Genomic DNA, 13,656 nt, shown 5'->3' with positions numbered 1-13,656 from the left:
CTATGTTTTGATATAGCTGCCATATAAACGGATCATGGATCCTGACTTCTTGAGCCTCTAGGGCAGCATGAGGTGTTTTTTCTGACCTTCAACAACTGTGCTAAATGTGGTCTAAATCGGTCCATAACCTGATATAGCTGCCATATAAACCGATCTCCGATCATGACTACTTGAGCCTATAGTGGGGGCAATTATTACCCGATTACAACGGCTTCTCTCATGACCTCTAACATACGTATCAAATATGGTCTGAATCGGTCTATAGCCTGATACAGCCGCCATATAAACCGATCTCCCGATTTTACTTCTTGAGCCCCTGTATGCGCAATTCTAACCCGAATTGGCTGAAAATTTTCACAATGACTCTAATATGGTCTTCAACATTGAATTCATTTATGGTTCGAATGGGACCATAACTTGATATAGCTTGATATAGCATAGAAATTCTTATCCATTGTCGTTTATTATCTCAAACGAGATATCGGACAAAGAACTCCAAAAATGCAATCCATGGTGGAAAGTATATAAGATTCGACCCGGACGAACTAAGCACGCTTTTACTTGTTAGATTACCAGATACCAAGCCTGCTGTAAAACATCTTTAGCAAATAAGTTATTAATAAACTTTCTCGCCGTAGTGTTGATGCCGAGAAACTCCAGCTCCAGCTGCCAGTGAGAGAGCCCTCTATGTAGGCGACTAGGTTGTAAAGGGCTGTTTCAGTGGACTTGCCCTTACTATATGCAATCTGTTGCCGATACATGCGATCTCCAGAGGTTTTTGCCTTAAAAGCATAAAGGATGACAAACTAATAGGACGAAAATCTTTCGCCTTTGTGTGGTAAGGTTTTTCTGTTTTTGGCATGAAAATGACCTTTGTGTCCCTCCATCCTACAGATATATGTGAAATGTTATTACAAGCAGAGTATATTTCTATAAGCTAAGGAGACCGTCTATCGGACATAGCTTAGAATTCAAATGGTGATACATCACCAGGTCCTGGCGACTTAAAGGAGTCGAAACTTTTTATCGCCCAAATTTTCGACTCTGACTCAATTTCCCCATTAACCCACTTTGTCCGTTGGAGAGTTTTCCTGGAAATGTGTATGAAGGAGTATTTCTAGTGTTTCTCACTAGACATTGTCCATACATTCTCTGACTTCTGAATATGTCCCACCGTAATAGGTTTCGAGGATAGGATCTTCCTTAGCCTAGAGACCTCAGATGTATCATCCACGAAGCTGCAAAATTCCACCCATGTTTTGTTCTGAGACTTTCTTAGCTCGTCCTGGTATTTTCTAAGCTCAGCCTTATAAATGACAGATGTCCAATCGTGTAAGGCTCTTGAGGCTCCCACCATCGCTATAGCGATCGTTGTTTGCCCCTTGGCTTGGCTTTAGGACATGCGAGTCCAAGCGAGTCATTCAGGGATTTCCTGATCCGCTTCATCATGTTGTCTATATCCTCTGCAATTTCCACTTTCTTTTCTGGTCTCAAGGGGATAATCGTGCAGAATGTATGCCGAAATTCATCCCAATCCGCCTTTCTTCTGTTTAGCCGAGGGATCACTTCTGCAGCTCACCCCTGACGTTGATATTCGAACTTCACCATATTTGGTGATAAACATTAGCTTCACTTCCCATAAATAAATATTGGGTTGCCCAAAAAGTAATTGCGAATTTTTCATATAGTCGGCGTTGACAAATTTTTTCACAGCTTGTGACTCTGTAATTGCATTCTTTCTTCTGTCAGTTATCAGCTGTTACTTTTAGCTTGCTTTAGAAAAAAGTGTAAAAAAAGTATATTTGATTAAAGTTCATTCTAAGTTTTATTAAAAATGCATTTACTTTCTTTTAAAAAATCCGCAATTACTTTTTCGGCAACCCAATATAAAATATTCTAAATTGGGGTTTACGAACTACAAAACGAAAAATATGATCTTCCCATATCTATCTATTTGGCCTTTTTGACGATATAGGATCGCTTAAAGTTCCTTTTACTATGCTGAAACTTTATAACAGCGTGCAAACATGGATATGATAATGATAATATGTAAGGTAGCGGAAATTGCTGAGATTGGATAATATTTTCCGCTTTCCCGGGAAATGATCAAGGCGGAGGAATAAAGTGTTACGCTGGTTTACAACATGAAAAAAACAGATTTATCTGGAAATGAAAAATGAAAATGAAAATATCTACGTATATTAAAAGACATGTAAAATTGATTGTTTCATCCGATTATTTATGTGTTTCCATCGCAATTGGCGCTTTGTTTCTAAATCCGGCAACAGACGATGATTTCTGATTTTGACCTAGTTTTTGTTTTTTCTTACACTAAGAAATATTTATTGTTGGTTTTACGACATAAATTGCAAAGAAGATGTTGTGTGGTTGATCCAAATAGTTTTTACTTTATTCGTGCTGAATATAGATATACTATGTATACATTTGAAAAATTTAAAAACAATAAGAACTATATAGGACTTAGTCGAAATTGCGTATCACCAGTACTTTAAAATAGAATTGCGTCACCAAGGCAAACCATGGGTTCTTCAGAAAAGCGTGAAATGCCTACGGTTATGGCCCGGTGGAAAAAGAGATGTCATTTAGTTCTAACACCCATGATTTGTCGAGAATCTCTGACAAAGCACCAACCATTTGAAATTATTTCTGTATGTACAATTAGATTTATTGAACATGGGCGCGTATGATAACTATACGATAATTATCCCCTCATATACCATATGTAGCCAAATTATGGGTGTTACGAACGTTATGCCATCTCTTTTTCCAATGGACCATACAGATCAAATACCATCCAGTTCTGATGACAGATGACACAACTCTTCTTTAAACAATTTTGACATGGCGATTATATGATTTTTATTATATTTTTCAAATACATAGTTCTTTTATAGTTTACTAGCTGGACCGGGCCCGCTCCGCTGCGCCTTCTTTTACTTTATATGGAACAACATTTTCCTGGAAATACTTATTTTCGACAATTAAAGAGCTTTTAGTGAAACACCATGCAACGAAAATAGTATATCGCTTGACAAACAGTTTAACAATATAAGTGCCTTTATCTGAATCCCATATGATCTTTTTTGGTCTACGAGTTTAAGTTTGGATATAAGGTGTACTCCATTCTTAAAATACTTCATTTCAGCCTGATATTCTCATCATTTCTGATTTAGTGGTGTTTTCGGGGGTGAAGTGGTCCCCCATACACTTGGCCCTGAAAAATATCATCATCGTGCTCTTCTCTCAAATACCAATTATTTAAACTCATTTTTTTGCAATTGGCTTTGAGGGGAGTTTATAGGATGAGGCGTCCCCCAAACACATGGCCCCAAGATTGGTTCTCAAATTCGTTTTCTAATTTCAAATACCTTTCGTTTGAGCCACATATTGTCATGGTCGAAAAATGTTTAACCTTTGGGGAATGTTTTGGGGAAGGGGTGATGCCTAAAATACATGGTCCTATATTTGGATATAAAATTCGTATTATACTCCCAAATACCTTTATTTGAGCACCATATTGCAATGGTCAGTAAAAAATTGCTGTTTGTGGGATATTTTTGTAACAATTCTTGCTCTACCTCCAATTCCTTTCATTTAAGCCCCACACTGACTTGGTCAGTAAATATGCCCGATTTAGGGGTGTTTTGGGGAGTGGGGTGGTCCCCCAATCACTAAGCCCTGAAAATATATCAGCAACGTGCTCTATTCTCATATATTTGAACCCCATATTGCCATTGGCCTCAAAATTGGATATCCAATTCGTTTTCTAATCTCAAATACCATTCACTTAAACCCCCTATTGAAAAACCCAGCAAATATGTCCGGTCTGGGGTATGGGCCCTAAAAACTATAAATATTGAGCTGCACGGTCTTGAAGACCCAAATTGTCTTGGTGAGCAAATACGACATATGAATACGAATAGACAATTGGGCCCGAATGTTGATGTCAGATTCATGGTCTACTCCCAAATAGCCTTCATTTGAGCTCCATTTTTCCATAGTCGGCAAACCTGTCCGGTTTGAAAATCAGATTTGTGTTCTACTCTAAAATACCTCTTATTTGAGCCTCATATTACAATATCAGCAAATACTTCCTATTTGGGTGGTGTTATAGGTGTGGGGTGGCCCCATAGACACTTTTCCCGAACATTGATATCAGATTCGTGCTTTACTTCCAAAGACCTTTCATTTGAGTCCCATATTGCTTTGGTCGTAAATTTGTCTTCTTTGGGGATGTTTTTAGGGAGAGGCGGCCTCCAAACACTTGGTCCCATATTTGGATATCAGATTCGTATTCTACACTCAAATACCTTTTATTCAAGCCCCATATTGCCATAGTCAGTAAATAAGTCATGTTTGGTGGTGTTTTGGGGAAAGGGAGGACCCCCAGAAACTTTGTCCCAAATTTGGATATTAGATTCGTATTTTACTCGCAAATACCTTTTATTTGAGTCCCATATTGCCATGGACGGTAAATATGTCCGATTTAGGGGTGTTTTGGGGGTTGGGATGGGCCCCTTAAACACTTGGTCCGAAGTGGATATCAAATATCATTTGAGTCCCACATTGTCGTGATTGATGTATATATATATATATATTTGGTAGGTTTTGGGAATGGGGCGCTCCCCCTAGGTACCCCATCCGAAATTTGAGTACCAATTTTTGTTTGTAGGTTACTATAAGAGAGCACACAAAATTTCGCTTAAATCGCACCATCCATCTCCGAGATCTGGCGTTTCTGAAAATTAGAGTAAGGGGGAGGGTCCGCTCCTCCTTCAGATATCAAAAAATGTAGTACACTATTTTCACCACGGGATCATTATGCACCATCAGTGAAAATTTCAAAAGAATCAGTTCAGCCGTTTCTGAGTCTATAAGGAACACACAAACAAACAAACACAAATTGATTTCTATATATAAGAAGAAGATGCGTTCAAGATTAGTTATTTTTGGCTGGCACTTACCACAGGGATAACTACCGAACCAATGGTTGTCCAACTTGTTTATTAGTTGACAGCCGTGGGAGATTTAATTTAATGATGAAACCACCATTTGGTTTTAAATCAATAATGTCTTCAAAAATTTGGTCGCAAACATTGTCTGCTGATATTAAAATATCTTTTTTATATAACTATACAAAATTTTTATATAATTTTTTCCCAATTTTAGGATTACATTTTTGTTTCCAAGCATAAATAGGGTTTTAGTACATTCAACACAGCACAGATGTTTGCCAAAACAACAGTTCTTGTTTGCTGAAAAGGGAAACAGACATTATTGCTGTTTCTGCAAACATAGTGCTGCTGGTTTAGCAAACATTTCGTATTGCTATTTCAGCTTACAAAACCTCCTGTTTCAATTTATGTTAAAATATTAACAAATGTTAAAACAAGAATGCTGCTGAAATAAAAAAAATATTTTTTTATTTAATGCTATTATTTATGTTTACCTTTTACGGCCTGTCATGTGTTTTGATTACTTTGGGCGTTTTTTTCCAAAGGGAGTCGAGCTAATGACCACACCCAACGCAATTTGTTATTCAAAACAGCAAAAATATTAGCTAAAACAACAGTATTGTTTTGTTGAAAAAGAGAAAGCAGACATTACTGCTGTTTCAGCAAATATAGTGCTGCTGTTTTAGCAAACATTTCGTACGGCTATTTCAGCCAACAAAACCTGCTGTTTTAAGCACAAACATCTGCCAAAATATTGGAGTGAAAACATGTTTTGCTTTTTATTCAATGCTATTATTTATGTTTGCTTTTACGGCCTGTCATGTGTTTTGATTACTTTGGGCACTTTCCCAAAGGGAGTCCAAGATTTTAATTTGTTGAAAAGAAATTACCTGATCAACGGATACTTGTACACATAGCCATTGCTGCCATTGGTATGAAGGTGACGAAAAGTCTCATGTCAATTTTATTTCTCTGCTAATGCCCACACTGCTTATACCATTATTATATGAAAAAATCCCTATGGAATGTAAACAGCCACTAAAACACACATCTCCATTTGCATACTGGTCAATATCTCATTTAAAAGCTTCCTTAAATATGGCTGTGCCAGTTTTGTTGTTATTTTTGTGGTCTATCTATGTATGTGTGCAATGTATGACAAAGTATTGTCCCTTCTTACTTTTCGCTTCTGTGAGGAAACACGGGTGTAGTAAAGTAGAACAACAACAGTGCAAAGGTATTTTAAACAGGGAAATGCTGCATTATTGCTTCATTCCTACTGGATACACATGACGCATGTGCGCTGTGTATTGTTTACAATAACGATGACTCGTTTTTACTATGCTATAACACGCATGTGCGCTCTCTGTGCTCAAAATTATTTAACTAACAGTGTGTAGAATAAATGGAGGCCACCGTAGCGCAGAGGTTAGCACGTCCGCCTATGACGCTGAACGCCTGATTTCGAATCCTGGCGAGACCATCAGAAAAAATTTTCAGCGGTGGCTTTCCCCTCCTAATGCTGGCAATATTTTTGAGGTACTATGCCATGTAAAATTTCTCTCCAAAGAGGTGTCGCACTGCAGCATGCCGTTCGGACTCGGCTATGAAAAGGAGGCCCCTAATCATTGAGCTTAAACGTGTCCTATGCACTCTTTGATATGTGAGAAGTTTGCCCTTGTTCCTTAGTGGAATGTTTATGAGCAAAATTTTCAAATTCAATTTTCAATTTTTTCAAGTGTAGAATAAATAACAACAACAAAAGGTTATCGTTTTGTGTGCGGAATGAGTTTGTGGGCGCAATCTTTTTTCCCCCTTTTTATGCCTCCCACCATAGGATGTGGGCATACTAATTTCATCATTCTGTTTCTAACCCCTCGAGATACTCCTCTAAGACCCCATAAAGTGTGAGATTTTAAGTCGATATAGCCATGTCCGTCCGTCCGTCTTTCTGTCGAGAGCACGCTTACTTTCGTAGGAGTAAAGCTGGCCGTTTGAAATTTTGCACAAATACTTCTTATTAGGGTAGGTCAGTTGGGATTGTAAATAGGCCCTATCGGTTCATGTTTTAATATAGCTGCCATATAAACTGATCTTGGATCTTGACTTCTTGAGCCGCTAGGGGGCGCAATTCTTTTACGATTTAGCTGAAATTTTGCATGGCGTGTTTTCACTTCGGTTCATAACCTGATATAGCTAACATATAAACCGATCTTGGATTTAGACTTTTTAAGTCTGTAGATGGCGCAATTATTATCCGATTTGGCTGAAATTGTGTATAACGGCTCCATGGCCCCGTGGCCTTCAACATATGTGTCACATATGGTCTGAATCGGTCTATAGCCTGATACAGGTCCCATATAAACCGATCTGCCTATTTTACTTCTTGAGCGCCTAAAGAGCGTAATTCTTATTCGAATTGGCTGAAATTTTACACAATGACTTGATATAACTCTGATATATCAACATTCTGAGTCGATCCAGCCATGTCCGTCCGTCTGTCGAAATCACGATAGCGGTTGAACGCGTAAAGCTAGCCACTTGAAATTTTGCACAGATGCTTCCTAATTATGTACGTCGTTGAGGACCATGAGTGGGCCATATCGGTTCGGATTTGGATATAGCCGCCATATAAACCGATTCCCCGATTTGACTTATTGAGCCCCTACAAGCCTCAATTTTCAGACGATTTGGCTGAAATATGGAACAAAAACTTGTGTTATGACTTTCAACATCTATTTCAAGTATTATTAGAATCGGTACATTAACAGATACAGCCCCATATAAACCGATCCCCGGATTTGACTTCTTGAGCCCTAGGATGCCTCAATTTTCATCCGAATTGGATGAAATTTAGAACAAAGACTTGAGTTGTGACTTCCAAATATGATTAGAATCGGTCTACAAACAGATATATGCCCCTTGTAAACGGATCACTGGATTTGAAATCTTGAGCCCTTAGCCCTGGTGGTTACCCAAGATTCGGCCCGGCCGTACATACAAAGATTTTATTTCTTCTAATAAACCCATTTTAAATTGAGCAGCAAACAACAGACTTTTCAGCAGTAAGCCTGCTGTTCTGAAATTGCAGAACTATTGCTGTAATTACAGCAAAATTAACTAATAACAATCAGCAGACAGTGTTTCCTATTTTCAGCAAGGTTTTTTTTTATGAGTATAGTTATTTTGTTTGCTGTTATTTAAAATCATTTAAAAATTATAGAAAATTGAAAAATTACTTCCACAATGCACCCTTAAAATAAAGAGATAATAGGAAACATAAAAATTTTTGAAGTATTTATTACATTTTTAGGCAACTTCGCTTAAACATTTAAAAACAGCAGAAAATGTTTGCTATTTTAACTCAATATTGCTTATGTCCTATTTTCACAAAAAAAGTGTTTTCACTAACAAAAAGGTGTAGTTTCAAATTGTTACAGTTGTTGAAGAAAAGCTTTTGTCGGATTTGGAAATAATGCACCAAGTTGAGATAGATGCAACAACAAAATGAGTGCAAACAAAAGAAACCCTATTGATCAGGGTTATTGTGCTTGATTTTCTCACACAACTCAAAAAACATGGAATCGAGGTTTTTGTAAAACGGCTTTGTTACTCTATCTATGAGCATTATCCAATTTTGTTGAATACCAAATCAGAGACATTCTTTAAAGAGAAATGAAGACAACAACAATGGATTTAATTTCGTTCTAACTTTGATCCCCTCTCTTATATTTACAGTTAATGGGGACTCTGAATTCACCTACTACGGTACTATGGGGCCAGATCATTGGAGTGAACACTACAACCAATGTGCTGGCAAGCATCAAAGTCCCATTGCAATCAACGATCTGGATGTAATCGATAGATTCTACCTTGATATTATTTATGAGCATTTTGATAAGAAGCCAGTTAACGCCACAATCACCAACAATGGCCACACTGTACAAGTAAATTTGGAATATGAAGATCATGCTCCATATATATCGCAAGGTCCGCTAGAAGGCAAAGGGAAATATGAATTCCAGCAGTTACATTTCCATTGGGGTGAGGACAACAGTGTGGGCAGTGAAGATCGCATCAACAATGTGACATTTCCAATGGAGTTGCATATCGTGTTTCGTAATACCAAATATAATGATTTTGCTGAAGCTTCGCTCAGAGACGATGGCGTAGCTGTAATGGCATTTTTTTATGAGGTAAATATGTGTTATAAATGTAAATAGTAATTACCATAAAAAAATGCCAAATTGTTGAAAACTAGAAAAAAAAAAATCTTCACTATACAACAAGTAAAAAGGCAATAAGTTCAGCCTGGCCGATATTTGGAGACCCACCATCCCTGATATATTTGTTGACACCATTTCCTCAAAAACCGTTGAAAATGGAACAATTATTGACTTATAACAGATATATCGAAATATGGTCCGATTTGGACCAAACTCAGCACGGACCTAGAAGGGTCTAATACAGGGTCTTTTTAAGATGGCAAAATACAATTTTGGTCTATATGGCAGCTATATTCAAATACAGTCCGATCTCCAACATATTTGGGAAGGATATAATACAATTCATTGTATCAAATTTCAGTGAAATCGGTATATGTGACCGCTATAACCACAAATAGTCCCATCTTTACCATACTCAGCACGAATGACGAGAGGTCTAACGCAACTCAAATGTAAATTAGTCTATGAACACTCCATTAAGAAACTGGGGCAAAAATCTCACATATCGATGAGTACTGTCCGATTCAAGTCTAAGCTCAATGAAAAGGGATCTCTGCCGAGTCTGAACGGCGTGCTGCAGTATGACACCTCTTTGGGAGAAATTTTTACATGGCAAAGTACCTCACAAATGTCACCTGCATAAGGAAGGTATAACCACTGCTGAAAATTTTTTTCTAATGTTCTCGTCAGGATTCGAACTCCTGGGCAGCTTTTCATAGGCCAACATGCTTACCTCTGCGCTAAGGTGCCCTCCGCAATTCACTTTTCTAAATTTCACCGAAATCAGTTAATAAATGTGGTTTTAATCGGCAGATCAGCCTATATGGGGACTATAACAAGATATAGTCTGATATAGCACATCTTCGAACTTAACTTAAACTCTGTAGCATACAGACGGTCGGACATCTTAGATTTGTACGACGATCAAGAATCTATATACTTTAATAGGGTCCGAAATGGATATTTCGATGTGTTGCAAACGAATTGACAAAATTAATATACCCCCATCCTTCGGTTCTGGGTATTAAAATAAAAGTGTCGGGTTTTGTTTGTTTGGTCCGTATAGACTCAAAAACGACTGAAGCGATTTTCATTACATTTTCAATGATGATAGTGTTTGGTGGGGGGAAAATATCTGAATATATTGCGAATAATTCGCTGCTAACAGATTTTCAATCTGGTTTCCGGCCAAAGCACAGTTGCACTACTGCACTTTTGAAAGTAGTTGAAGATGTAAGGAGTGATATTGACAGCGATAAAGTTGCCTTTCTTGTTCTTTTAGATCATTCGAAAGCATTTGATTCCGTTGATCCCAATATACTTTGCCGTAAACTGAAACATTTATTTAAATTTTCTGAAAGAACAACGGATCTTATATATTCCTATCTTACGAATAGAAGCCAATCGGTATGTGTTGATAGCCGCTGTTCTAGTTATCTTCCAGTCTCAAGAGGTGTTCCACAGGGGTCTGTATTGGGCCCACTCCTTTTTTCCTTATATAGCAATGACCTTCCTGGACAGTTGCGCAACAGTGGTATTCATATGTATGCCGACGACGTACAGCTGTATATGAGCTCCTCGCCGGAGAGGCTGATCGATGGCGTACTTTGACTAAACAATGACTTGGATAGCATAAACACATGGGCAAACGCCAACGGCCTACTTTTAAATCCAACAAAGTCAAAGTGCTTGGTAGGATTCGGGTGTCGGAGTCAAAGTAATTGGTAGGATTCGGGTGACAATGCCGCCCAATCTTGATGTGGCAATTGCTGGAGCCCCAATTGAGATTGTTTCATCTGCAAGAAACCTTGGTTTGGAGTTTGATGATAGACTTTCATGGAAGAATCATGTCAGTATGACAGTGGGCAGGACCTACGGCGTTTTACGAAACTTATATATGAGTCGAAAGTATACCCCTTTGTCAATAAGAATGCTTTTGGCTAGGACATTTATTCTGTCGAAACTATTATACTCTTGCGAAGTTTTTTACGGTTGTGATGTAACTCATAGCAATAAATTGCACGTGGCCTTTAACGATGTCGTTAGATACATTTTTGGTTTGCGTAGAAGAGACCGGGTATCTGACTTTGCCAGACAAGTATATGGTGTCTCTTTTAACTCGTTCCTTAAGATACGCTTGTTGCAAATGATCCACAAGATAATTTATACCAATGAACCGTCATATCTGGCTTCTTTATTGCGTTTTGCCAACTCTACAAGAGGTAAACAAGTAATACAAATACGTAATCAATATCGTGTATCTGAACAACAGTTCTTTGTTAATGCTATACGTCTTTGGAATAATCTTCCCAATAGTATTCAAATTATAAGTAATGAACGACAGTTCAAATCTTTGATTTATAATCATTTTAATTAATTATTATGGGTTTTATCATAATAAAATACAAATACAAATACTTGGGGATGGTAGAAACCAAGCAACGTTTCTAATTGGATTTGACTTCCCAAAATCCAGGCTTATCTTGGTTTTCCTTCATCTCATATGTGGACACAAATCTCTCCGCGGAGTCATCTGGGTAGCTACCTTTAACATCCGTGAGCTAAAATGTGCCACGAGTTCGCTTGTAAAACGATAAAAAGGTTGGTTAGGGCGTCGAGTTAGTAGCCCATCACCCGTGAAAACGAAAAAGATAAAAAAGGGACGACCCCCGCAAACGTTTTAAGGACCATGTTTTGCATATCTGCTCCTGGAATGTCCGCGCTTTTTATAGAGAGGGTGCAGTATACGCACTGGCGGATGTATTGGCGGATGCCATACATGAATTGCAATGGCTCGGGATGGGCTACACAACAACATCGAGAGGTGATCCACACTACCACACAGGCTGGAACATTGAGGTCCGGTCTGTGTGGTGTTCATTGCTGTCAGGAGAACCTTAGCTGCGAGTTACCGGGCGCGTACACAGGTTGCAGATAGTGGAGTGCTCCAAACGGAGTAGCTGCAACGACAGTCGCTAACAGTCAGCGGTATCGAGCGGAAAGTCTCAGTGAGAGGCGGGACGGCACCGGCTCTTGCACAAATACTGAGCGCCTAAGATGCTCGATATGACAAGGCGGGTTTTTTGTGCCTTTAAATAACCAATGGCCGCGATCACTCCTTTGGACCGGAAAGAGCTTGCTCACCCACAGGAGCTTGACGATGATCGCCACCTACACATGAAAAGTCAAATTCTTCAACACCAGCCTTATTTCCCTCCATGCCCCGGCAGAAGGACGAACGGACCAAGGATATTTTCTACGTGCGCCTACCATGATATTTAAATCGTTCTGGGAGATTTTAATGCAAAAATAGGGAAGGAAAATTTCATTTCTGGCCCAACAGTCGGAAAATTTAGCCTACGCGAAGAAACTTCCGACTATGAATTGACGCTTAGACTTCGGTCCGGCAAAGAACATGGTGGTTAGCAGCACCAGATTCCAACATTGACGGATTTATACGGCCACGTGGCTGTCACCTGATCAAAACACGAGAAACCAAATTGATCACATTGTGAAAGATGCAAGGCATTAAACCAGCGATCGATCCGAGGGGCGAAAATCGATTCGGATCATGACCTTATTGCAGCAAAGGTTCGCACACCTCTTAGTATGGCGAGAAACACGCGATCTGACACTGCACAGAAACTGGATATCGGAAAGCTGCAAACACAACAGGTGACAACCGCATAACCCACCCGGCTGACCCAATTGCCTGAAGAAAACACTCCCTGTCCCGATAGTTTGCCAGCGCAATGGCAAACAATTGTCCAATCCATGGAAAGAGCCGCAACATCTGTACTTGGGTACCAAGAGCCTCCCCCAAGGAACCCATGGTACGACTAGGAATGCCAAAAAGGTGAACTGAAGCCAAAAATGCGCAATGCAGGGCAACATTATAGTCAGTAGCAACGCGCCAGGCGAAGGAGAGGTATCGGGAGAAAAGGAGAGAGGACAAACGTCTCTTCCACAGGAAGAAACAGGAAATGGAAAAACGTGAGTGTGAGCGAATCAAGATGTTCAGGAGCCAGCATGAAGCCAGTAAATTCTACCAAGGAATTAAACATCAAACCGATGGCCTTGGTACAGGCACATCCTCCTGCAGAAAAAAATATGGAAATCAGGCATCCGATGGTGGTGGCCATGAGTATACAGCATAACCAATCCCTGATGATGGTATAGAATGAAAACGAGGTCCACGTGTCAGTAACCCGGCTGAAGAACAATAAGGCAGCAAGAACCGATGGGTTGCCGGCCGAACTGTCTAAGTCCGGAGGTGACACGCTGATAAGACGTATGCATCAGCTTGTCTTCGCGATCTGGCTAGAAGAACGCATACCCGATGATTGGAACCTCAGCATGCTATGTCTCGTACACAAGAAAGGGGACAGGACCAGACAAGATTAAAGTCTAAAGTCAACGAAATAATTGAGCCCTATCAATGTGACTTTAGACCT

General features: G+C 39.2%; 1 protein-coding gene across 1 annotated transcript in view; it reads left to right on the top strand.

Annotated features, from left to right (window-relative positions):
• The window catches only part of LOC106090078 (putative carbonic anhydrase 3), a 42,903-nt gene that overhangs the window by 16,500 nt on the left and 12,747 nt on the right, over positions 1–13,656 (top strand). The window contains exon 2 of the mRNA XM_013256149.2: positions 8,715–9,172. Coding sequence (XP_013111603.2) covers positions 8,715–9,172 — 458 coding nt within the window. The remainder of the gene's footprint in view (positions 1–8,714; positions 9,173–13,656) is intronic.

The sequence above is a fragment of the Stomoxys calcitrans genome, chromosome 1, assembly GCF_963082655.1.
Source record: "Stomoxys calcitrans chromosome 1, idStoCalc2.1, whole genome shotgun sequence".
In the NCBI taxonomy this organism is placed as follows: domain Eukaryota; kingdom Metazoa; phylum Arthropoda; class Insecta; order Diptera; family Muscidae; genus Stomoxys; species Stomoxys calcitrans.
This window is presented reverse-complemented; position numbering and strand designations above follow the sequence as displayed.